This window comes from Moschus berezovskii, chromosome 13, assembly GCF_049115385.1.
Source record: "Moschus berezovskii isolate FMDL1 chromosome 13, NW_MosBer_1.0, whole genome shotgun sequence".
Classification (NCBI taxonomy): domain Eukaryota; kingdom Metazoa; phylum Chordata; class Mammalia; order Artiodactyla; family Moschidae; genus Moschus; species Moschus berezovskii.
The window spans coordinates 54,042,862-54,069,139 of record NC_142472.1 but is presented as its reverse complement, the minus strand read 5'-3'; the positions used below and the strand labels follow the sequence as shown (position 1 = coordinate 54,069,139).

Sequence of the window (26,278 nt, the reverse complement as noted above, 5' to 3'; positions counted from 1 at the left end):
CTGGTTTATAATGCTGCATACTTTGACATTATGTTAGAAATATGAGGTGGGGATCGGTTATCAGGGAAAGCTACAGGGAGAAAAGACTGGTCTCGGGCATACTGGGTGGATGGAAACACAAAAGGCAGAGACAGGTCTTATCTAGCTGGGGGAGCAGCATGAGCAAAACCAGGAAGGCAGGCCGTGTGTGGCACAAAGTCTCAGATTAGACGCAGTAGACCCTGATGCTGGGAAAGATCGGCGGCAAGAGGAGAGACTGGGGCAACAGAGGATGAGATGGTTGGATGGCATCACCGACTCAATGGACGTGAATCTCAGCAAACTCTGGGACACAGTGAAGAACAGGGAAGCCTGGGGTGCCACAGTCCATGGGTCGCAAAGAGTTGTGTCATGTTGTGTCATGTTGTGTCATGTTGTGTCATGTCGTGACATGTCGTGTCGTGTCGACTTAGCAATTGAACAACAATAAAACGATCCCAAAGGTTGGGGAGCAGACTGTGGATGGTAGTGAAGGCCATACTGTGGCTTCATCTGGGGGCTCCTGGACACCCCTGACCTGTCCCTGAGAAGGCGGCCCCTAGTACATGCAAGTGCCAGAGCTGTGAGTATGCAAAGGAGACGTCTCTGCTCTCAAGCATCTTCAAGCTGTTTGCTTACTCATCTCCTGTGAGAAATTAATCGGAACACTTGTTCTTTCTCAGGAGCAGACACAATCACATCTCCCCTTGAGCTAAGCCATCATCTCATTTGATAGACAGCAAAGAGTACCCCGTGGCATCCCTTTTCTAACCCAAATGATTTCCATAAACTGCACTCTTGCTGGGAAAGTTCTGTGAGGATTCTCTGTGCCTTTTTTATGCATGACTCTGAGAGATGGCCCATCCGTGGCTCCTCACCACATGGCTCCTAATGTTTGAAAAGACCCACAGTAGAGTCTTGGATGGTTGTTCACGCCTCTGTACATTCTCCAGTTCAGCATAATAGCTGCAGTTGCTGCCTTAATCTTTTCATAACCAAGCAATCTGCCTAAGATTCTATGAAAATTTCTTGCTTGAACAATACCAATTTTTTCCTTTAAAATGGGGCTGGGATGAATATGCTATAAACGCTCATATTCCAAACAAATCAAATTCAGCTCAGAATTCTCCTGTACTCAAAAAGATAAGATAAACCTGTTATATTATAGTGATGCTTATTGCTAAATTTTAGCAATTGTTTATATTTTAGAATCTTTCCTATCCTAGTACAGAGAAAAATGCAAATCTACACTAATGGGAATATAGAAGAGATATGAAACTGAGGTTTTTTTTGTTTTGCCAAACATTTAGAAGGAAATTTCAGAGATATAGTTTACTCAATCCTTCAGATTGGGTTCAGCTGAACACGAACATAAGGCCTTCAGTGATACCTGGCTAGATCAGAAGAGAAAGTCCAAGAAGCCACACAGCCTCAATCACGATTGTGGCTCTTAATAAGAACAGGGTGAAATGTTTTATACCTAGAATATTTTTTTTCATTCTCATTGGTATGCGTGGAAAAAAAAGGAATTGTACAGTAAGGGATTCATTTATAAATGCATACTTTGTGATGGTTACTCATTAAAGGACCTGCATTTCAAGGCAGGCACATAATTTTATCAGCACACACAAAGCTCAAGGGTTTCAATTTAATTCATCTCCACTAATCAAACCTTCCAAGCTCATCTGTAAAATAGTTGCACTAAACGAGAGATGTGCAAGAGAGTTGGAAATACAGATGAAGAGCTTCAGAGAAAGTGAGCTCTGAAATTGAGTCTCAAGTTTATTCAGTTCAGTTCATTTCAGTTGCTCAGTCGTGTCTGACTCTTTGCGATCCCATGAATCGCAGCACGCCAGGCCTCCCTGTCCATCACCAACTCCCGGAGTTTACTCAAACTCATGTCCATCGAGTTGGTGATGCCATCTAGCCATCTCATCCTCTGTCGTCCCCTTCTCCTCATGCCCCCAATCCCTCCCAGCATCAGGGTCTTTTCCAGTGAGTCAACTCTTCGCCTGAGGTGGCCAAAGTATTGGAGTTTCAGCTTTAGCATCAGTCCTTCCAACACCCAGGACTAATCTCCTTTAGAATGGACTGGTTGGATCTCCTTGCAGTCCAAGGGGCTCTCAAGAGTCCTCTCCAGCACCACAGTTCAAAAGCATCAATTCTTCGGCAATCAGCTTTCTTCACAGTCCAACTCTCACATCCATAGCCTTGACTAGATGGACCTTGGTTGGCAAAGTAATGTCTCTGCTTTTTAATATGCTATCTAGGTTGGTCATAACTTTCCTTGCAAGGAGTAAGGGTCTTTTAATTTCATGGCTGCAATCAGCATCTGCAGTGATTTTGGAGCCCAGAAAAATAAAGTCTGACACTGTTTCCACTGTTTTCCCATCTATTTCCCATGAAATGATGGGACCAGATGCCATGACCTTAGTTTTCTGAATGTTGAGCTTTAAGCCAACTTTCCCCTCTCCTCTTTCATCAAGAGGCTTTTTAGTTGCTCTTCACTTTCTGCCATAAGGGTGGTGTCATCTGAGGTTATTGATATTTCTCCCAGCAATCTTGATTCCAGTTTGTGCTTCTTCCAGCCCAGCATTTCTCATACTGTACTCTGCATATAAGTTAAATAAGCAGGGTGACAATATACAGCCTTGACATACTCCTTTTCCTATTTGAAACCAGTCTGTTGTTCCATGTCCAGTTCTAACTGTTGCTTCCTGACCTGCATACAGATTTCTCAGGAGGCAGGTCAGGTGGTCTGGTATTCCCATCTCTTTCAGAATTTTCCAGTTTATTGTGATCCACACAAAGGCTTTGGCATAGTCAATAAAGCAGAAGTAGATGGTTTTCTGGAACTCTCTTGCTTTTTCCATGATCCAATGGATGTTGGCAATTTGATCTCTGGTTCCTCTGCCTTTTCTAAAACCAGCTTGAACATCTGGACGTTCACGGTTCATGTATTGCTGAAGCCTGGCTTGGAGAATTTTGAGCATTACTTTACTAGCATGTGAGATGACTGCAATTGAGTGGTAGTTTGAGCATTCTTTGGCATTGTCTTTCTTTGGGATTGGAATGAAAACTGACCTTTTCAAGTTTATTAGGGATGGCTAAAGATAAATCTAGCAGATCTCACATTTGAGAATGCTTCTCAATCATCCAGAGAGCTTGTTTAAAGTGCCAGGCCCCACCCCCAGAATTTCCGATTCAGTAGCTCTAGGGTAGGTCTGCATTTTTAACAAGTTCCTAGATGTGTATGCTGCCTCTGGGGCACCATACTTGAAGAACCACTGCTCCTAGAAAGAACTTAGGAGGGACAGAGGTGGAACCTCAAGAAGATCCAAAATAAAATGGCCAAGGGAGTTAGACAGGCAGTGAACTTGGTGAAAGGATGATTGCAGAAGGGCCTTTCCAGGTGGCATAGTGGTAAAGAACCTACCTGCCAATGCAGGAGACACACACATGCATGATGGCCGAAGCCTTCGAAAGGAAAAAAATTTCCTGGCTCTGGCAAATACTAGGGACATGAAGCCAAATTGGAAAAGTCTCCAGATTTAATGAGCAGGTATTTGGTGACCTGTAGGAGTAGTTTCCAGAGAAGGCAATGGTAAGCCACTCCAGTACTCTTGCCTAGAAAATCCCATGGATGGAGGAGCCTGGTAGGCTGCAGTCCATGGGGTTGCTAATGGTCGGACATGACTGAGCGGCTTCACTTTTACATATTGGAGAAGGAAATGGCAACCCACTCCAGTGTTCTTGCCTGGAGAATCCCAGGGAAAGGGGAGCCTGGTGGGCTTCCGTCTATGGGGTCACACAGAGTTGGACACAACTGAAGTGACTTAGCAGTAGCAGCAGGAGTAGTTTCATTAGAGTGGTGTGGGCGGAAGCCAGGTTTGAGTGGGAGACTGGGAATTAAAGCTACAAAAGAAATGAGACACAGGAGCTGAATCAACTGCTGGCTCTCAGTGGTCCATAAGCTGAAATGAAGACATCAGTAGTGGAAAGGGTCAAGCAAACAAGAGAAACCAAGAATAATTGGTGAAAACAAGGACTCTGTAATTGTTAATCTCTCAAAGCCTTATTTTGCCTTGCCTTAAATAGGATTTCTGATTGGACTCCTTCTCCTAGGTTGTAACTTCCTTAAGGGTAAATTAGCGGAGGTGATAGTCCCATCTCCTAACTTACTGAATCTGACTTTGGCTGGAAGTGGTACAAGATGAGGTCAGAAAGGCAGGTAGAGGCCCGATGATACAGGGCTTTGAATGTGAGAATAAAGGTCCAGCAGAGATGGCAGTGGAGGCAAAAGGAAACCAGGTAAGTGATCCAGAAGCTAACGAAAGCCAAATTCAGTAATGTTCCCACCAGATTAGCAAGGACTAAATTATAACGGCGCTTCCCTGGTGGCTCAGATGGTAAAGAATCTGCCTGCAATGCTGGAGACCTGGGTTCGATCCCTGGGTCACAAAGATCCCCCGGAGAAGGAAATGGCAACCCAGTCCAGTATTCTGGCCTGGAGAATCCCTGTGGACAGAGGAGCCTGGCAGGCTACAGTCCACGGGGTCACAGAGTCTGACACGACTGAGCGACTCAGCAGCAACAAATCAGCAACAGCTGGGGAGACTGCAAAGACAAGCATCCTCACTCACGCACACAGTGCAGACCCGTACACCCCTTTAGGAAAGCCATCAAAATCAGTCAAGCGTCTGAAACTCAGTAGTGCCTGAGGACGCAGATTCAGTCTCACCATTGACAGCAATTTACAAAACTGCTGAACACCGGAGGAGTTCCCATTTCCTGGTGACCTCCCTTCCACGTGGCCAGTCCCATCTGCAGCCCGTTCTCTGGTCTAGCCTCAGCAGCCCTTCAGCACTGAGGTGTCCTACGCTCCTCCATTTCCTTTTTGACAAGTCAAATTACACTGCATTTAGTGAGTTAAATGTGGAATCAGACTCAAAGCGCACAAAGGACTTCTAGAAAATCCTTTGCTCCAATCTGTCGGACTTGCAGACGATCCTCATCTTACAGGAGCAACACAAAACAAGGTTAACATGACTTGCTGGAAAATGAACAAAGGTTTGAAGTATCTTGATGTTTCCACATTACATGAAATATTAAATAACCCCAATTACTGAGCAACGTGGTTGGTTAGCCCTCAAAATTCAGAAACACTGTAGTTTAAAACAGTCACTGTAGTCAATAAATGCTCTTGAATGAGAAAAGCACTGCCTTTTAAAACAAAACGAGTAGACATCTACTTTAAGTGGTTTTATTTCCCTGTAGTTTATATAAAGTCCACAGAAAAATAAAACCACCTAAAGTAGATGTCTACTTTAAAAAAAAAAAAAGGCAGTGCTTTTCTCAACCAAGCATTTATCAAGGATTTATGTGCCAGGGGCTTCCCTCATAGCTCAATTGGTAAAGAATCTACCTGCAATGCAGGAGATCCTGGTTCCTGGGTTGGAAAGATCCTGTGGAGAAGGGATAGGTTACCCATTCCAGTATTCTTGGGCTTCCCTGATGGCTCAGTGGGTAAAGAAAATGAAAGAAAGTCGCTCAGCAGTGTCTCTTTGCAACGCCATGAACTATGCAGTCCATGGAATTCTCCAAGCCAGAAAACTTAAGTGGGTAGCTTTTCCCTTCTCCACAGGATCTTTCCAACCCAGGGATCGAACACGTCTTGGGATCTTGGGAAACGTTTTTTTTTGGGGGGGGGGTGGGAGGGCAGATTTCATTCCATCAACCTAAACCAGATGCCACCTCCAACTGCAAGCACTTTAATACCATTCCTTAACATGCTTTTATCAGGGATGGTTCAACTATGATTCAAGGTAAATGAAGGACAAGCAGAAATTCCATGAAATGAAGAAAGTCAAGTATGAGTGTTTTGGGCCAAGACAAGTGTACGTGCAGAACTGGGGCAATGAACGAATTTTCCTAATAGAGCCATCATGTAGGAAAATAACTATTCAGTAGGACCTGGACTAGTTACAGCTCAGAGTTACAGACAGCTGTTTTAATATTCCTGCCTTGGATGCAAACTCAGCAGATCATGATGTTGTCTGTCAGCAAACAGTTTGACACCATGTTGTGTGTTTTACATGGTTTCCAATCAAATCTCCACAACGACCCTGAAGGAGGGGGAGCTCTTTCATTCCTCTTTGCAAAGGCAGCAGAAGCGACACAGGTTAAACAGGATGCATTATAAGAGGATCAGTAAATGTGAAGTCCTGAAGCTACTCTAACAGTAGCTTCAAGAAATGGAGAAAAGTGAGACTAAAAAGGCAGGAATGAAGTGGCTGTGAAGGACATTCATAAAATAAAATTTTCAAAGAGGCAAAGTGACTTCAACTGGTGCATAAGTGGTACCATCAACTTACCTTGAAAAACACAGAACAGGAATGCCAACAGATACAATTCATTAAGGTTTTCCTTTTCTGCAGTGGTGGTAAACAATTTCTTTTGCCCAACAGTCATGTTTAAACATAACCCTCCAGCACTAAGTGCGTATCTTTAAGGGCAATTAATAACCAACCACACTCCAAGACTCAGTGCCAGGTTTGCTGGACTCCAAAGCAGACCTACGGCCATCCCGCCACCCCAGATAAAACCGAAGGCCACCAATTCCAGGTTTTCACTCATTCACAGCATTTACTAACATTATACACAGGTTCTTGTCTCTAAGTGGGGAGAGAACACCCTTTAAACAAGCTTGCTACAGGTATTACCACAGAATACTGAAGGCAGGGGAGTGGGATGGGATCAAGCCCCTACTGGACGTTTACCACATCCAATTAAAAATACCCAGGAAGTAACAGAACCTAAAATGTGCTCCAAATACACAAAGTAGCTTTAAAATATTCTTACTACTATGAAGCAATAAATCCTTGCCCAACTTTCCCTCCTCATAACCTTGGTAATTTACTTGACTTGTACCTCTGCTTTCTTTCATGCAGAATGGGCAAAAATGAACTTATTCCAAGTTTTTTGAGTACATTTTGTTAAGTGCTTAGAAGGCCACATCAGTTTAAACAAAAAAGGTCTTCCGTTTTTTAACACTCCACTGAGCACTGCTGCATGAATGGTCTAAACAGCTCAGGCTTCAAAGTTAAGTTCCTGAACCTCAAAACACATCTAATTATGATGCAATAAGAAGTAATCAACTTTTCTTGAACTTAACTATAATGCAACAGATAATCTTTCATTCATTATATCCGTCCCCAAAGGGATTTAATATAGGCTATTTTCCAAGTAAAAATACTTTATAAATAATATCTGGCAGTTTATTAAAAAATGGAGCATACCGAACAACAAACTTTCTTACATCTTTCAGGAAGAAAAAACACTAATTTTGAAAAGACATCACCCACTCAATTTGGACACAACACCTCTACTCAATTAAGAGAAACATTTGTACAGTCCAAGTCTTTATTTTTACACCTATCAGGCCATGAATTCATAGGGAATGGGCTCCAACAGTTCAGGTTCCTTTCCATTGGTCCTCACAAAGTGTGCTTCTCTGGGTGGAGCAGGCTAAAAAAACACAAGGGAATAATTATATAAAGTACTGTAACTCAATTTCAAACTCAACACCAAGAAACCCTGTCAAGCACTCACCTGGCGCTTCAGCTGAACCCAAGTCCCTTTCTCTTTGGCTTCCTTCTTTTTCTGATCATTTTCCTTCACACGTTTCAGAAAGCTATCTCGGCTCTTAGAGTGCTTAATATGCTCAATACGCACATTAATTCTCTTGGCAAGAATCTTGCCCCTGGAGAAAAAAAAGAGCCTTGTAAGTGCTTCATCAACAGCACAGCCTAAATTCAGAGAATCCTTTCACGGGTTTCCCATTAAACCAGAACCTCTACCCAGACAGGATAAACCAACAAGATGACAGCAAATTTACAATCATTTATTAAATCTTGCTGAATTGGGTGTTGAGGCAAACAAACATCCCCACTCATAAGCTCTCTTCTGTGAGATGACAGACTCTGAAATACCAAATAATTTAAACAAAACTAGACCACTAATACCGGAGAAGGCAACGGCAAGCCACTCCAGTACTCTTGCCTAGAAAATCCCATGGACGGAGGAGCCTGGTAGGCTGCAGTCCATGCGGTCACTACGAGTCAGACATGACTGAGCGACTTCACTTTCACACATTGGAGAAGGAAATGGCAACCCACTCCAGTGTTCTTGCTTGGAGAATCCCAGGGACGGGGGAGCCTGATGGGCTGCCGTCTATGGGGTCACACAGAGTCGGACACGACTGAAGTGACTTAGCAGCAGCAGACCACTAATACAATTTACAACTTATTAAACATCTTACTTTCTGAAAACTGTAACTTAGTTAACATACTCCATAAGATTTTAACATTGTAAGATGCAAACTAACTTTATTACGATGTTTCCTCTGACAGGTTACAAGACAAACACCCAGTTTGCCTGAGTTTTAAAAGGTTATTTCCTTTGCCCCACTTGAATGACCAATAAAGACATAAGTCCAATTGGCAAAGTGAAAGGGGGTGTGAGGCAATATACAAAGAATTAGACCTTACTTACTTAACTTGTTTGTTTACAATGATGCCAACAGCATGCTGGGTGACATTGTAGACTCTCCCAGTTTTGCCATGGTAACATTTGTGGGGCATTCCTTTTTGAACAGTACCCATTCCCTGTTTAGAAAGGAAATCAATGTTATGCCAGCAATTTCCCCCCTCCTTTTAAACCTGATGTAAGATATTTTAATTTTCTTTTCTTTAAAAGGCAACTCAAGAGCTCTCAGAGCCGGTGAAATGTCATTTTCATGTTGCTTTAAGCAATCAAAAAGACAATCATCATTAAGCTCTGGAGTGCCAGGACACATACACTCATGATTTCCCCCCAACTGTTCCACTAGCTGTTAAAAACAAGTAATGAGAAAATTCTTAAGACTCAAAAATAGCATTTTAAAAGCTTGTTTTTGAAAGTAAAATTACAATAGCCATTCCACACTCTTAAGGAGCTCCTTCTCAGTAAATGGATTTCCCCTCAATTAGGAAGATAAAAGGATGCAATACACACTGTTCAAATTTCAATATTAAACACAACTTTTCTAACTTCTGTTACTCCGTGGTTAATTCTCCAGTTTTATAATTTACCTTAATATCTACAATATCCCCCTTCTTGTAGATTCGCATGTATGTGGCCAAAGGAACAACTCCTGCCAAAAAAAAAGAAACAAAGTAGTCAGTATCAAGAGTAAAAGAAATACTTACTAGCCTTCAACACACTACTTTTTGGCTGTTAGAAGTACTTTATCTTGATAGCCAACAATTTAGAAATTATATATAAAATGCATGTTTTGTATGTATTAAAAGGCAGATGCTGATTAATCAATGTCACTTATTTAGAACACATTATATGAACTGCAACACACAAGTAATAAAACAGAAGGAGGGTGGCTCTACTCACCATGTTTTCTAAAAGGCCTAGAGAACATGTAGCGGGTGCCCCTCCTCTTTCCCTTTGTGTTGGTCATTTTGGCGAATTACTGAAACCAGAAAGCACAGAACAATCAAATACAGTGTCAACACTGACATCATCCCCTTTAACCAAAAAACATGTAATTACAAATGCACTCATTTCAGTAGCACCATCAGAATTAGGCAACAATCTACAAGGTTGGCTCACCAATCAATAGCTCTTATAAAAGGGTAAAAAGCAGTAATTTTACCAAGATTTTTGCCAAAATCGCCTAAAAAGCCGAACCGGATTTCAGAATCCAAACCAGTACTTTCCCTATGAGAATATAAAAACACAACAGGACTCTGGCATACTATTTCTGAGACTGCCAAGAACACTGGAATTACTACAAGGCAAAGCACAAAACTCAGTCTTTTATTCTTGCGTATTGGGTAAAACCCTTTCAACCTACAGGTTTCTCTTATACAGTATCTATTAACTATCAAAAATCTCTAACTCACTTCACATATCTAATTACTCAGTTGTTTACCACGAAATGTAAGGTTTATCTACACCCTGTTAAACTTTTCACTGTTTCCCAAAAGGTCAAAATAATGGTTTTAATTGCTTCAGATCACCCAAGAGAACTACCACCGCTGGCAAGAACGCCTACCACAAGAACACAAGTTAGAACAGTGTTCTAACCTAAATCACTCTTAACGTTAATTTTCAAAAAAAGTGACTCCCAAGAATCTTTTTCATATGACTTGCCTGGCAAGGAAACAGAATAATGTTTTAGCTAACCCATCAAAGTTAAAACCACTGTGCACACTTACTTCACATTCTACTAATTACTCTGTAATGGTCTATATGGGCAAAGAATATTAAAAAAAAAAAAAGATATACGTACAACGGATTCACTCTGCTGTACACTACATACTAACATAACATTGTAAACTGACTGACAATACGCCTATAAAAACTTTTTTTTTAAAGATTCACAACAAAAAAGGCAGGCAAGAAGAATCAACCCTAAATACTGCTTCAATTCTGAACTCTTACGTTTGCACTAACTTCATATAAACTCGCCTTCCAGATGTTCAAGCAGGTTTTACAAAAGGTAGAGGCACCAAAGATCAAACTGCCAACATCCGCTGGATCATGGAAAAAGCAAGAGTTCCAGAAAAACATCTATTTCTGCTTCATTGACTATGCCAAAGCCTTCTGACTGTGTGGATCACAATAAACTGTGGAACATTCTGAAAGAGATGGGAATCCCAGACCTCCTGACCTGCCTCTTGAGAAACCTGTATGCAGGTCAGGAAGCAACAGTTAGAACTGGACATGGAACAACAGACTGGTTCCAAATAGGAAAAGGAGTATGTCAAGGTTGTATATTGTCACCCTGCTTATTTTTAACTTATACGCAGAGTATACTATGAGGAACGCTGGGCTGGAAGAAGCACAAGGTGGAATCAAGATTGCTGGGAGAAATATCAATAACCTCAGATATGCAGATGACACCACCCTTATGGCAGAAAGTGAAGAGGAACTCAAAAGCCTCTTGATGAAAGTGAAAGAGGAGAGTGAAAAGGTTGGCTTGAAGCTCAACATTCAGAAAACAAAGACGCTTACTCCATGGAAGGCAAGTTATGACCAACCTAGATAGCATATTAAAAAGCAGAGACATTACTTTGCCAACCAAGGTCCATCTAGTCAAGGCTATGGTTTTTCCCGTGGTCATGTATGGATGTGAGAGTTGGACTGTGAAGAAAGCTGATCGCCGAAGAATTAATGCTTTTGAACTGTGGTGCTGGAGAAGACTCTTGAGAGTCCCTTGGACTGCAAGGAGATCCAAGCAGTCCATTCTAAAGGACATCAATCCTGGGTGTTCATTGGAAGGACTGATGCTGAAGCTGAAACTCCAATACTCTGGCCACCTCATGTGTCAAGTAGACTCACTGGAAAAGAGTCTGATGCTAGGAAGAATTGGAGGCGGGAGGAGACGGGGATAAGAGAGAATGAGATGGCTGGATGGCATCACCGACTTGATGGACATGAGTTTGAGTGAACTCCGGGAGTTGGTGATGGACAGGGAGGCCTGGTGTGCTGTGATTCATGGGGTCGCAAAGAGTCGGACACGACTGAGCAACTCCACTGAACGTTCACCAACAAGGAAGGAGACATGATCTATGGGTATGAGTAATGTAAGTCATCTCTTGACTGCTGAGCCCAACCGTTTCAATTCTCAACTCTAGGCACTAAGTTCATACAAACTCGCCTTACGTTCATAAACAAGAAGACATGCTCTGTGGGTATCAATAAAGGAAATCATCTCTTGACTACTGACCCCACTAGTTAGAAATCCATTCACGACCCAAGACACATGACTTGCCTTTCTCAAAGTCAAAATGAGATCCACAACGTAGCGCATCTCGCAGTTGAGCAACTCTGGCAGCTGGCTGCTACAAACTAGCCTGCTAGGCTCCTGTCCCGGGATTCCCCAGGCAAGACTATTGGAGTGGGTTGCCATTTCCTTCTCCAGGAGATCTTCCGGACCCAGGGATTGAACCCGGGTCTCCCGCATTGTAGGCAGACGCTTTACCGTCTGAGCCACGAGGGAAGTCCACAAACTAGACAAAAACACGCAAAAACTAAGGCTAAGTGGTTTCTCACTTATCTCGCCCCCCCCGCGCCAAGCTTCTAAATCAGACACAACTATTCAGGAATCCCTTCACTCAACACTTGCTGCCCTGCATTAACACACCCGTAGCCAACAAAAGCATTTTCCATTTGTCCAACTGGGGCCCCGGGACAACATTTACACGACCCGAAATCACTCCCTATCTATGAACGACTAACGGCCTCAGTTTCTTAGTCCAGGTGGACTCTGGGCACCTCTGCGGTTCTCCGACCAGGACCCCAGGCTTACACACACACACAGGCCTCACCAATCCGTTCCTACCACCCTTAAGCCCCTAGCCCGCAGCACGTATACTTCAGCTTCTGCAACGAGAATAAGGATACCACCCTGAAGGCATTCGAAAAGAGAGGGTCACGCGGCCCCAGAGCCGGTCCGAGGAATCCAGGACAGCGGGGCTGAAGCCGTGCAAGCGCAGGAGGGACCAGTTCCCTTGCCCCGACAGACCCGAGTCACGTCACCCTGGGGCCGCGGCCCCGCTTCTCCCGGGCCCGTCCCCTCCGCAGGTCGCGGCCTCGGCCCAGCCCCGCGCCCGCGGTCCCGGGTCTGGATGGACACGGCCCCACCACTCGGGCCAGCGGCCCCCAGAGAAGCTAGACAGCCTCTCCAGGGCTTCATGCGCTGCCTCAGCCGCCACAGGGTTGAAACTCACGCCTGAAGGACAGGGGGAGAGATGGAAGGCGGCGGGAGCCACGCGCAGGGGTTTACCTAGAAGATGGCGGTTCCGGCCGAAAAGGAGGAGGCGGCGCCGCGCATGCGCCTTTCAAGGGCCTGTGGGCTGCCCACAGCGCTGCCTGAAGAAACGCCAACCGACATCCATTCTTTCCTCGGGGGAGGCGGGTATTGTCCCTGAGGACGAGGAGAGCCTGTGAGGATACTGTCCTTTCTTGCGAAAAAGAGGGCAAGGTAATCGACCGACACAGGCTGACACTTAGCTCTTGCCAGACAGCCCGGAAAGGGGCCTTCAAGAGCGCCCAACGGGCGCCGACGTCCCGAGCGTGCTGACGTCAGCGCCTGCGTCAGACGCCACGCCGGGTGCGGGCGTGTGCGTGCGTCCTTGGGCAGCACCCGGGCGTGCGAGGCTGTAGGTCTGTGCTCAGTGCTGCAGGCTGAGGCGATGGCTATGTGGGCAGGAAAACCAGGCTATAGTGAAGAAAGCGTATTGCCCGGTTTGTACGAGTTTCAGACCTTTTTTTCTCTTAATGCGTAAAAGCATACTACACACCTCCTGGTAAGTTCGTTCGTGTTACAACCACTTTGGAAAGCCACAGGGCAAAATCTAGTGAAACGGAATATGTACGAATAATCAGATTCCGGGGATTTCCCTGACGGTCCAGTGGCTGGGACCCCGCTTTCCCAATGCAGCGGTCCCTGGTTCCATCCCTGGTGGAGGAGCTAGATTCCCATCTACCGCAACTAAGAGTTCTTGTGTTGCAACTAAAGATTCCGCAGGTTTCAATAAGGATACAGCTGGCTGCAGCTAAGGCCCTAAGATGGAGGGGAGCCAAATAAAGAACTCTTAAAAATACCAGATTCTGGCATTTTTAGTTGTTGGCCGTTACAATCACTCCCTTCCAGCTCCCACAGGTCATCTTTCCTTTCTTACGATTCTCCTTGCTAAGGCTCCTTGGATAAACGCAGCCTCTGCCTTCTCCCTGACCGCATCTACACAGCTGAGCGTCATCCTCAGCTGCACACAGGCCAACTGCGGTCACTATAAGAAGTCATTTCTGGGCTGTAGTTTGCGCACAGGGATTTTGTTTTCTCCAACAGATAGCAATGTTAAGCCATGTGGCTCAGATGGTAAGGAGTCTGCCTGGAATCCGCCTGCAATGCGAGAGGCCTGGGTTCCATCCCTGGGTCGGGAAGATGCCCACTAGGAGGGCATGGCAACCCACTCCAGTACCCTTGCCTAGGGAATCCCATGGAGGACTAGAGTCCATAGGGTCACAACTGAGAATCGGACACAACTGACGCGCGCTCACACACACACACACACGATTTTCAGTTCAGTTCAGTCGCTCAGTCGTGTCCGACTCTTTGCGACCCCGTGAATCACAGCACGCCAGGCCTCCCTCCCTGTCCATCACCAACTCCCGGAGTTCACTCTTAACTTAAAAAAAAATACTGGGAATTCCCTGGTGGTCCAGTGGTTAGGACTCTCTGAGTCCACTGCAGGGGACATGGATTCAAACCTTGGTCTGGGAACTAAGAGCCTGCACTTCAGTTCAGTTGTCTCCGGTTCTTTGATACCCGATGAACTGCAGCACTCCAGGCTTCCCTGTCCATCACCAACTCCCAGAGCTTGCTCAAACTCATGTCCGTCAGGTCGGTGATGCCATCCAACCATCTCATCCTCTGTGTCCAGTTTTCTTCCCACCTGCAATCTTTCCCACCATCAGGGTCTTTTCCAAAGAGTCAGTTCTTTGTATCAGGTGGCCAAAGTATTGGAGCTTCAGCTTCAGCATCAGTCCTTCCAGTGAATATTCAGGGTTGATTTCCTTAAGGATTGGCTGGTTTGATCTCCTTGCAGTCCGGGGGACTCTCAAGAGTTTTCTCCAACACCACAGTTCAAAAATTCTGACAAAACATGGTCCACTGGAGAAGGAAATGACAAACCACTTCAGTATTCTTGCCTTGAGAACCCCATGAACAGTATGAAAAGATCCTGCAAGCCGCAAAGTAAAAAAAAAATCCTTACTTGTCATAGTAAAATTGTTCTATGTCAAATTTCTATTTTTTAACAAATCCTGTTATTTATCTCATCAGTGGATCTGGACTAAGGGTAACAAATGGTATTACTCTTATCCTAAGAAAAACATAATTAGTATGAAAACAATAGTATAACAGTGAATTCCAAAATTAAATGTGTTCTTGCTGTGGCCTACCGTTTTAGACTTTGTACATATGTATTTGTGCATATGTATGTATATATTATATATCTTTGTACATATGTGTGTACATATAGCTGTGTGTATTTTATATATAGATATATATATCTGTCTATATACATATATTTGGGTAGGGAGGGAGAAATTGAGATAGAATTTTTAAATATATATACCGTGAAATGCACAGATACTAAGTGTTCATTTGGATAATTTTTGACTAATATATACAATCTACTATATACAATTGGTATATATACAATATACTAATATATATATACTCTACATATACAATTAGTATATATACTAATATATACAATCTTATAACCAATATCTCCAAGCAAGATTAGAACATTTCCCTTCCGTCGATAATTCCCTGTGCTTCTTTCCAGGTAATCCCCTCCCCAACTAGAATAATCCAATATTCTGATTTTTATAATCATAGATTAGTTTTACCTATTCTTAAATTTCACATAAATGGAAATGTATGTACAATATGTACTCTTTGTTGTCTGGCTTTTTTTTTTTTTTCAACTTAGTGTTTCTGAGTTTCTATTATGTTGTTGCTAGTATCAGCAGTTGAATTTATTTTTTATTGCTAAGTAGTAGTCCACTGTATGAATATACCACAGTTTGTTTATACATTCTTCTTTTAATGGAAATTTGGTTGTTTTTTTTCCCTTGATTTTATGCTGTATGAATAAGTGTTAGTTACTCAGTTGTATCCGACCCTTTGTGACCCCATGGACTGTAGCCTTCCAGGCTCCTCTGTCCATGGAATTTTCTAGGCAAGAATACTTGCCCTTCCCTTCTCCAGGGGATCTTCCTGACCCAGGGATTGAACCCAGGTCTAATGCTGGGAAAAATCGAAGGCGGGAAGAAAAGGTGACGACAGAGGATGAGATGTTTGGATGGCATCGATGGACATGAGTCTGAGTAAACTCTGGGAGTTGGTGATGGACAGGGAGGCCTAGCGTGCTGCAGTCCTTGGGGTCGCAGAGTCGGACACAATTGAGTGACTGAACTGAAATATTCTTGAGGATATGTTTTCATTTCTCTTGAGTAAATACTGAGAGCATTGCTTGATCATAAGGTATGTCTAACTTTGGAGAAAATTGCCACATGGTTTTCCAAAATGAACCTTTATTTTAATTATTTAGCATTTTCCTCTGAAGAGAGACTACAGCATTTATTTTTAACACAGGCTTTTAAAGTAGGTTTGTGTCATTAGCTCCATTGTACAGACCTGAAAACCAAAGTGGTTTCCTAAATGTCTGATGGTCAGTTTTTCCTGTTTGAGATCATTAACTGTAAAAAGAATAAGAAAAGGCTTGAAGGTTAAAAAGAAATGTAAAGTAAATTAAATGTAGAAAGTAGGAAGACTCAAAATTCATTCAATATTTATAATCATCTAGATTAAAACAGGTACCATTCTGAGGGATGGGACCATAAAAAAGAATAAAACATGATCCTTGCCCTCAAGGACTCCAAAGAGCTTGGTGAAAGAGGAAGGCCACAGACGGTTCTGGGTGAACTAGCAGAGGACACCGAGTGTGAGCAACACAGGATTTCTGTGGCTGATCCACTGCGCCAAGCTGAGTGGAAGGGGTGTGATAGAAGAGTCCCTGGTGAGAAAGGAAGCTTCGCAGAGAAGGATGAACTTGATGAAGGAGGCACTGTTTGACCAGAGAACAAGTATCAAGGGTATTTTAGGCAGAAAGTATCATTGCTTCTGTAAAGGCATACAGATGGATAATAACTTTAAAAACTCAGAAATGAAAGTCACCCAATAGCTTTAGAAAATAAGGTCAACAAACGAACAGGAGTGTGACATTAAAATGAAACCAACTTTGGACTTCCCTGGTGGCGAGGCGGACAAGAGTCTGCCTGTCAACGCAGGGGACACGGGTTCGATCCCTGGGCCGGGAAGATCCCACATGCTGTGGAGCAACTAAGCACCTGTGCCACAACTACTGAGCTTGCGCTCTAGAGCCCGTGCTCTGCAACAAGGGAAACCACTGCAATGAGAAGCCCATGCACCACAAGGAAGTGTAGCCCCTGCTGGTTGCCACTGGAGAAAACCCACATGCAGCAACGAAGGCCCAGCACAGCCGAAAATAAATATTTTTTAAAAATGATAAAATGAAGCCAATTTTATGACTTTGCACCGGACTTGAGTAAAATACTAAGCAAAATCCATAAGTATGCTCATTAAAGTAAGTTCATGGGACTTCCCTAGTGGTCCAGTGGTTAAAAAACTCCACACTCCCAATGCAGGGATGCAGGGAGCATGGGTTTGATCCCTGATCCATCTATAGACAGCATATTAAAAAGCAGAGACATTGCCTACAAAGGTGCGTCTAGTCAAGGCTATGGTTTTTCCAGTAGTCATGTATGGATGTGAGAGCTGGACTATAAAGAAAGCTGAGCACTGAAGAATTGATGCTTTTGAACTGTGGTGTTGGAGAAGACTCTTCAGAGTCCCTTGGACTGTGAAGAGATCAAACCAGTCCATCCTAAAGGAAATCAGTCCTGAATATTCATTAGAAGGACTGATGCTGAAGCTGAAGCTCCAATACTTTGGCCACCTGATGTGAAGAACTGACTCCTTGGAAAAGACCCTGATGCTGGGAAAGACTGAAGGCAGGAGGAGAAGGGGATGACAGAGGATGAGATGGTTGGATGGCATCACTGACTTGATGGACATGAGTTTGAGCAAGCTCTGGGAGTTGGTGATGGACAGGGAGGCCTGGTGTGCTGCAGTCCATGGGGTTGCAAAGAGTCAGACACAACTAAGTGACTGAACTGAGCTGGGGAACTAAGATCCCTCAGGGTGTGTGGCTCACTAAATAATAATAATAATAAAGTAGCTCATGTTTCTATTTCCTTTCTGTGGGAAGATACTAGCAAAGTGTACATTTTGTTTTATTTGGGTTTTCAGAAGACACTGGCAGTTAACTCCAGCAAGGCAAATTTTCTAAGCTAAGAGAAAGCGTGGATGTGCCCTCTTATGTGTGAGACCCTAGTTGAAGACTCCGCTTGAGTATCAGTAAACTCCATTGCATTTGCCTTTGTCTTGTTGGATTGGCACGAGGACAATTTCAAGAACTGATGAGTTTCTAGTGTAAAAAGCATATAATGAGAATTCTTGTCTCCGGGAGAATGTCAGTGTAATGATAGCCAAAGTAATGAGGCAGAAATATCATGAATAATTGAAAAACACATGGTGAAGAATAATTATGCAGAATAATCTTTTTTCCATTAAAATTTTCATTTGAGATCTTGAGAAGAAAAAAAAAAAAAAAGAAGATAAACTCCTTTAAAAAAAAAAAAATCAGGTAAGACAGGACTTCCCTGGTAGTCCAGTGGTTGGGAGTCTGCCTGCCAGTGCAGGGGACATAGGTTCGATCCCTGGTCTGGGAAGATTCCCAAATGCTGCAGGGCAGCTGAGCCTGTGTGCCACAACTACTGAGCTGACATGCTGCAACTACTGAAGCCTGCCTGTCTAGAGCCCATGCTCTGCAACAAGAGAAGCCCCAGAAAGCCCACACAGTAAAGAAGACTCAGTGAAGCCAAAAATAAAAATTAATTGATGTTTAAAAATCAAGAAAGACAAAGAGTGTACCCTTTCAGAATTTGATTCTCTCCATGAAAAAGGTATAAACAAGCTTGTGTCCATGGGATTAGGCATTCAAACTGAATCTCAACTCCCTAACTCAGATCCGCTCTATCTGCATCCAGATTTTTCTGTTTCCAAATCCTACTTCCTCCTCCAACTTCTAAAATATCTTCAACTGCCCTAGACGTTAAGGCCAGAGCACCATGAGGAAGAACTGAATCAAATATCAGCAACCTTGAGGCAGAGAAAGTATTGAAGGGAAAGTTGGGAAAGCCATTGCAGTGATTTTTGGAGACCTAGTTATGCTTTGACAGTAAGGCACAACCTGGAAGTGTGGAAACAGATCCAATGTAGGCTTTTCTAGTTTGCAGGAAGCATCTAGGAGATTGTCAGACTTGTAATAAATTCAAGGAGAAGACTAGTTAGTTGGAGTCAACTTATTCCTAATGACTACATTAGTTTTTCCAGGTAACACCGTCACTTGGAGCCATTCCCATCTCTTCCAGGCAAACTGACCTTTTGTATTTGTAGAGAAGGAAGGAAGAGACTATCCCTCTGATCCCATACTCTTGCTTCATAATAATTTTGAATAGGGCTGACAGACCAATTTCATGTCTATTGTTAGCCCTTATTGACTATGGTTACCTGGGCCTGCATTGAGAAATTTCTTCTTGTTTTTTTTTTAATGACCTTATTCAATACTCAAAGCAATAAACATAATATCAAGTCTTTATTTCACTTCAAATTTCAAGAAGCTAAGTTGAAAATCAATTGGTCTCTCAAGGTCCAAGCTTCATTCATGTGGCAAATTAGAACTTACTGGTTCAGAGACAGAACACTTTTTCTTAGAAAGGTTCAAAAGATTTCTTGGATAATAAATGGGTCTTACAGAATGCATTTGGATGAGGTAAGTGTAAATGAATCAAGCACAATGGATTAAGTTATCCTTAATTTATTTCATTTCCTATTTATTTATTTAGAAAATTGTTGCACTTTGGGGACTTCCCTGGTGGTCCAGCCCTTAAGATGCTGCACTTCCACTGTAGATGATCCAGGTTCGATCCCTAGTCAGGAAACAAAGATCCCACATGCTGCATGGCTTGACCAAAAAAATTAAAAGAAAATGTTACATTTTGACTCCCTTCACCCCTTTTTCCCACCCTTCATCCCCCTCCACCTCTGACAACCACCAATCTGTTCCCTATACCTTGTCTTTTTTTAAAAAATTTTAGAGTCCACATATAAGAGAGATCAGGCAGTATTTCTCTGACTTTCACTTAGCTTAATGCCCTCAAGGTCATCCATGTTGTCACAAATGGTGAGAACTCTTTCTTTTTTTAAGACTGAGTAATACTCTATTTTTTAATAAGTAATACATATTTTTTTCAATGTGTGTGTGTGTACACAAATAAACCCTAAAGATATATCAATAAACTGTTAGAACTAGTAAATGAATTCAATAAGGTTGCAGGATACAAAATCAATACATAAAAGTCTGGTATATTTCTATATATACATTGCTAACTATCAGAAATTAAGGAAAATTCCTATTTTTAATTACATCAAAAAGAATAAAATTCTTAATAATTTTAACCAAGGAAATGAAAACCTGTATACTGAAAACTATACCACATTAAGGAAAGAAACTGATGAAGGCACACATAAGTGGAAAAATGCTCTATTTTTAAGGATTGAAATGAAATTAATACTGTTAAAGTGTTCAAACTATTTGAAGCAAGCTATAGATTCAGTGCAATTCCTATCAAAATTCCAGTGACAACTGTACGGCTGCTGAATTGCCTTGAACTGACTTGGATTTTTAATATATACTGTAATTAGGCTAATTTTGCGTTACTATTATTCTGTTATGTCTATGAATTTCCAGTGAAACTGCTTGTTAGGTCAAATCTCTGGGAAAGTCACATAAATATGGAACTAGCACTTGATGAGACTTGTTAAAAATTTCTCTTGGAGACACTTTAAAGAGAAATCCACATAAGTTTTCTCAAAACAGTCTTTCTGGTTGTCTAATGAAATAGGTGAGCAATTAGGCTTTGGTCCTCTGAGTAGACTCAGAATTTTCTGCTGACTGGCAATGTCCTGTCTCCACCTCTCTGCTATCATTCAGGTCCTTGGCTGTACTCTCAGGGAATAAAGAAGAGTTTGTGGTTGAAATATTTTGACTACGGTACTTGCTGACAAAAGACTAAAACCTTTTTAGCCATTAGAAAAATTACTTGGGCTACAGTTTCATAATGCCAGGAATTTCTGAAATAGAAATTTTTGGAAAACTGACAGTAACTTTAACCATGAACCACAATGATATCAAAATGCTTCTGCAAAATGAACATACAAAGTGGTTTTGAAAAATTTTAGCGCTGGAGTTTGTAGCTGAAGCAAAAAGTGTTATGTGAACAATCTTTGTCAGACATTATTTTAGTGCTGCTAATTTTCACAAAGCTTTCACATTTTGCAAATGCAATCCCACTGCCAACTATTTTCTTCAACTAGTTTTCAAGCATCTGTGATACTTAACAGTTGGTTTCTGTAGTATTTGAAAGCTGATTTAGGTGCACGAAATTGGTAATGCTCAATTTAAATAATTTGGTAAAATTCTATTTTAGTTGATCTAGGAGAAGATATTTGAAACTGGAGAATAAACTGGATAGGAAACTTCTTAGGGTAGTGGTCTGATTTCTTTGGCACAGTGGATTCCAAAAAATGTAAATGTAAGTTTCATAATGGTAAGGACTTAGTCACTTTGTATCCAGTGCTTAGAGAGTGGAGCATGAACGTGGCTCAATCATGTCCGACTCTTTGCAACCCCCGTGGAGTGTACAATTCATGGAATTCTCCAGGCTTCAGTTCAGTTCAGTCGCTCAGTCGTGTCCGACTCTCTGCGACCCCTTGAATCACAGCACGCCAGGCCTCCCTGTCCATCACCAACTCCCGGAGTTCACTGAAACTCATGTCCACAGAGTCGGTGATGCCATCCAGCCATCTCATTCTCTGTCGCATGTAGTAAATGCTCAAGAAATAATTGGAAATAGGGATGGGAAAAATGGAACTGGATGGGAGCAATAAGATAGCCCAGTTGGTTCAGTGTCACTATGGGTAATTTAAAAAAATAACTGGTTTATTTATTTGGCTGCATCAGGTCTTAGTTGTGGCACGTGGGGTCTCCCCTGGGGTCGGCAGGCTCAGTAGCTGTGGCCTGGTGGGTGTAGTTGTCCCACAGTATGTGGGATCTTAGTTCCCCAGCCAGGGATTGAACCCACTTCTGCTGCATTGGAAGGCAGATTCTTAACCAATAGACCACCAGGGCAGTCCCTGGGCACAACTTGGTAACACTTTGCTAGTTGAATGTTCCCATTCCCTGTATAACTCAGCAATTCTATCAGTAAGTACCCTACAACTGCTTCTGCACATGGACACAAGATTAAAATGGTATTTCTACCTTCTTTTCTGCAAGCATTGAATAGATGCAGAGTCTATCTCTGTGGGTGAAGTGACCTAGAATTTTAGTTGTATGCATAACTCATTGGGGAAGTGCTTAAAAATAAACAGAAGATTTTCATAGAACTATATATTCCTTTTTTACTCTGGGTAATTTTAACGTGGCATCAGACTGGCAAGTCACCTCTAATAAAATATTAACGGAAAACAGATTTTTTTCCTTCGTTGTCTAGACTATTTAATTTTGTTCTCCTTTGCTATTGTCTAGTTCCAAAAGGAGCAGCTTCATGTGAAATTTGTGGGAAGGCTGCTATTTCGAGTTTAATGCCATTATGTAGTAGCCCAGTTAAAATCCAGCAAGAAGAATGTAGATACTTCTAGAAGATGCTGAAAACTATTTGAAAAATGAAGAATTCGTAGACATAATTTCTCTAAAGTGAAACGTGGAATCATAGAGTTGGAGATTGAATAAACAGATGATTGAATGAATAGTTGATTCAAAATACATCATTAATGAATTGGAAGTAATCAACTATATCACCTGGTCCTAAAAATATTCCTCTAACGGCTTCCCTGGTGACTCAGATGGTAAAGAATCTGCCTGCAATGCTGGAGATGGGGGTTCAGTCCCTGGGTTGGGAAGATCCCTTGGAGAAGGAAATGGCTACCCACTCCAGTATTCTTGCCTGGGAAATCTCATGGATAGAGGAGCCTGGCTTGCTACAGTCCAAGGGGTCACAAAGAGTCGGACACGACTGAGTGACTAACATTTGTTTTTTCCCTAGGGAATGAAGCGTGTGATAAAGCCAGTGAATTCCATGGTCAAGATCCCACTGGCAAATGACAGCCTCAGTAAATGCATCTTTTTGCAACATTGTGGTGATAGAGAAGACAGTCTCTGAGTTCAGGAATGCTAGTGCTGGTGGAACTCCTAGGGGGCAGGGAAGGCAAGCACATGATTGGAGCAAAGATCTATCCCACTGAGGCTGGAGGGGTCTCCTGCTGACCCCTTGGGGGCTCAGTGCCATCTCAGGGTCTCAGGGTTGATCAGATGCCAGCAGGTTGGACATTCAGCCCCTGCAGAAGCCTGACCAGAGTTGGGGAGGGAATAAGCTACTGGCCTGTGTACAGCTTCCACCCCGCCTCCTATGTCCTTTGTTCGTGAGCCCCTGGAGCAGGCTCGTGGGTGACGAGGAAAGACTGACACAGGTCCGCAGGGTGGGTCAACTTGACCACCTGCTTATTGCTAGGAGCTAGATTTTCCCCTCCTCATATCCAGGAGTCTATGTATTTGGAGAAGGGCCTAAAGGGAGATTGTTGTTGTTGTTTAGTCGCTCAGGTGTGTCCGACTCTTTGTGACCCCATGGATTGTAGCCCACCAGGCTGCTCTGTCTATGGGGATTCTCCAGGCACGAATACTGAAGTGGGTTGGTATTTCCTTCTCCAGGGGATCTTCCCAACCCAGAGATGGAACCCGCATCTCCTGCATTGGCAGGAGGATTCTTTACCGTCTGAGCCACCAGGGAGGCCCCTTAAGGAGATGATTCAAGTTAAATGAGGCTCTACGGAGAGGGGGGCACTAATCCAACAGGTCTGTTGTCCTTAGAAGAGGAGGAAGACTATCTGTTCATTATAGCTCAGCAGAGCTGGAAAAAAATTGAATAAACAAAAATGAGGAACAAAGGGGAAGAGAGACGAGGAGACCTCAAAGAGCTTTCTCACTGCGGGCGCTCAGAGGAGAGGCCGGTGAGGACCAAGAGAAGACCTTCTCTTAACCAGGAAGAAAGGCCTCATAGGAAACCAACCTCGTGGCACCTTGCTGTTGGGACTTTTAGCCTCCATAATGTGGGGAAAGAAATGGCTGTTGTCTGAGCCTTCCAGGCTGTGGAATTGTAATCTGGCCACCTGTACAGATTCTGTACAGATTCCAAAACGTCCAGCCACACGTCTCTCCCACGCCCTCCCATCACTAAATGGTTTGTTTTTTCCAAATCCCCGATCAGCGTGGTGACCCTGCTGCCACTGCCCATGCATCAGGTGGCCATTCCTCAGACCTCCTTCGCTTCTCTACAGTAAGGCAGGAGGACGGCCCCACCATCCCTTCCTTCCGGCCGCCCCTACTCAGGCTGTAACTCGTGGCTCATCCCTGCCATCTGGTTCCATCCTACCATGTACATCCATGAATAAATCCGGCCAGTTTTTCCTTCTCTGCAAGTGGCTGCAGGGAGCTTTCCATCGGTCCACCAGTGTGTGTTGAGAGGGGAGCAGTCAAGCTGTAGGAAGAGGTGCCACGGAGCCTGGACCGCCCAATTTGAGGTTTCCAGATCTGCAGAGCCTGGCTTAGTGCATTACACACAGCACACTGCTGGGCATGCTCTGGGTGTGAGGGTCTGTGGGTCAGATGGTCAGTCCCTCTGGGGCCCTCAAACCATCCAGGAACTGCTTTTCAACTGGAAAAATAGTTACCAGCAGGACTACTTCCCTTGAGGTCCACTGGTTAAGAATCCGCCTGCCAGCACAGGGGACATGGCTTCGATCCCTGGTCCAGGAAGATACTAAGCCCACACACCACAACTACTGCAGCCTGTGAGCCTAGAGCCTGTGTTCAGCAACAAGAGAAGCCACTCACTAAGAAGCCCACTCATTGCAACAAAAAGTAGCCCCCACTCATTGAAACTAGAGAAAGTATCCGCTCACAGCAACGAAGAATCAGTGCGAGTAAAAACAAAAGAATTACTGAAAAAAAATTATTTATCAGCAGTTGGCTTTACTTGGCTCTTACTGGGTCTTTCCAGGTCCTCCTCACCCCCATGGCATCTCCGTCTACCACAGATTCTCCCAGGCCATTGGGTCTGCAGCTCACAGGGCCTGGATTTGTTTCAGAACCTTTCATACCCTGTATCCATTCAAAATGGGCAGCCTGGTAGGTTACCCGGTGAGTTGGTCAGAGGGGCACACAGCAACACGTGGTTGAAGTCGCCACTAATATCTTGGTGCTGTGTCTCCCAGGGGGTGTGGGGCGGGGCACAGCAGCTGTCTCCCACTTGCAGAAGAAGACATCCCAGCATGCCCCAGGCCCCTGGGACCATCAGTGATGCAGCAGCCCCTGGACTTCCCAGGGGGTTAGCTCCCAACTCCTTGGCACGTGTTTTGCCAATGTACCTAAGGCTCCTGCCACCTCCTGCTCCCTGAATCCAGTTAGCATAATGCCATCAGAGTAATGGACCAGCAGGATGTTCTGCAGAGTATCAAGGCAAACAAGTGCCCTTCCAATTGTGTCATAACAGCAGGATTTGATTTAGTTCTGAGGCAGAACAGTTATGATAGAGTGTTGTCCTTGACACATGGAGACAAACTGCTTTTAATTTTTTTGCTGATAGAGAAAGGGGGTAGTGAAAGCATTTTACAGATAATTTGGTGCATACTAGGTGCCAGAACAATGGAAACAGTGACAGATTTTATTTTCTTGGTTTCCAAAATCACTGCAGATGGTGAGTGCAGCCATGAAGTTAAAAGACGCTTGCTCCTTGGAAGAAAAGCTATGACCAACCTAGACAGCATATTAAAAAGCAGAGACATTACTTTGCCCACAAAGGCCTGTCTAGTCAAAATTACGGTTTTTCCAGTAGTCATGTATGGATGTGAGAGTCAGACTATAAAGAAAGCTGAGTGCTGAGGAATTGATGCTTTTGAACTGTGGTGTTGGAGAAGACTCTTGAGAGTCCCTTAGACTGCAAGGAGATCCTACCAGTCAATGCTAAAGGAAATCAATCCTGAATATTCATTGGAAGGACTGATGCTGAAGCTGAAACCCCAACACTTTGGCCACTTGATGTAAAGAATTGACTCATTGGAAAAGATCCTGATGCTGGGAAAGATTGAAGGCAGGAGGAGAAGGGGACGACAGAAGATGAGATGGTTGGATGGCATCACCAACTCGATGGACGTGAGATTGAGCAAGCTCTGGGAGTTGGTGATGGACAGGGAAGCCTAGCGTGCTGCAGTCCATGGGTTGGACATGACTGAGCAACTGAACTGTACTGAGGTGCCAGGAAGTGTTGCCTTTGGAACAGCCAACCCACAGCAACCCTGATGAGAGGAAGCCAGGGTTATAAACACGCCAGCCAGTCTCCAAGCTCCTGCTGGTGCCTCCAGGTACTC

At 43.5% G+C, this 26,278-nt stretch overlaps 1 protein-coding gene and 2 non-coding genes across 4 annotated transcripts; all 3 read right to left on the bottom strand.

Annotated features, from left to right (window-relative positions):
- Positions 1 to 7,421: 7,421 nt before the first annotated feature.
- Positions 7,422 to 12,931, bottom strand: RPL21 (ribosomal protein L21). Of its 2 annotated transcripts, none has more exons than XM_055426344.2 (6): positions 12,863 to 12,931; positions 9,463 to 9,541; positions 9,150 to 9,211; positions 8,572 to 8,684; positions 7,630 to 7,780; positions 7,422 to 7,545 (listed from the first exon to the last, which is right to left on the bottom strand). In XM_055426344.2, the coding sequence occupies exons 2-6, from the start codon at positions 9,527 to 9,529 to the stop codon at positions 7,456 to 7,458; spliced, it is 483 nt and encodes a 160-aa protein (XP_055282319.1). In that variant the 5' UTR covers positions 9,530 to 9,541; positions 12,863 to 12,931; the 3' UTR covers positions 7,422 to 7,455. The 2 variants fall into 2 exon arrangements, with proteins under 2 accessions (XP_055282319.1, XP_055282320.1); XM_055426345.2 differs by having other exon boundaries at positions 12,807 to 12,884.
- Positions 8,412 to 8,538, bottom strand: LOC129556674 (small nucleolar RNA SNORA27). Its single transcript, XR_008686075.1, has one exon. It is a non-coding gene; the product is annotated as a small nucleolar RNA SNORA27 (small nucleolar RNA).
- LOC129556671 (small nucleolar RNA SNORD102) lies at positions 8,786 to 8,856 on the bottom strand. The gene has a single exon (XR_008686071.1). It is a non-coding gene; the product is annotated as a small nucleolar RNA SNORD102 (small nucleolar RNA).
- Positions 12,932 to 26,278: the final 13,347 nt, after the last annotated feature.

Bases quoted from the DNA above. Each gene is read 5' to 3' on its own strand.
- RPL21 (XM_055426344.2), bottom strand. From the start codon at position 9,529: ATGACCAACACAAAGGGAAAGAGGAGGGGCACCCGCTACATGTTCTCT. The intron at 9,212-9,462 runs GTGAGTAGAGCC...TTTTTTTGGCAG, and splicing joins TAGGCCTTTTAGAAAACATG to GAGTTGTTCCTTTGGCCACA. The intron at 7,781-8,571 runs GTAAGTAAGGTC...TTTTTTCTCCAG, and splicing joins ATTGTAAACAAACAAGTTAA to GGGCAAGATTCTTGCCAAGA.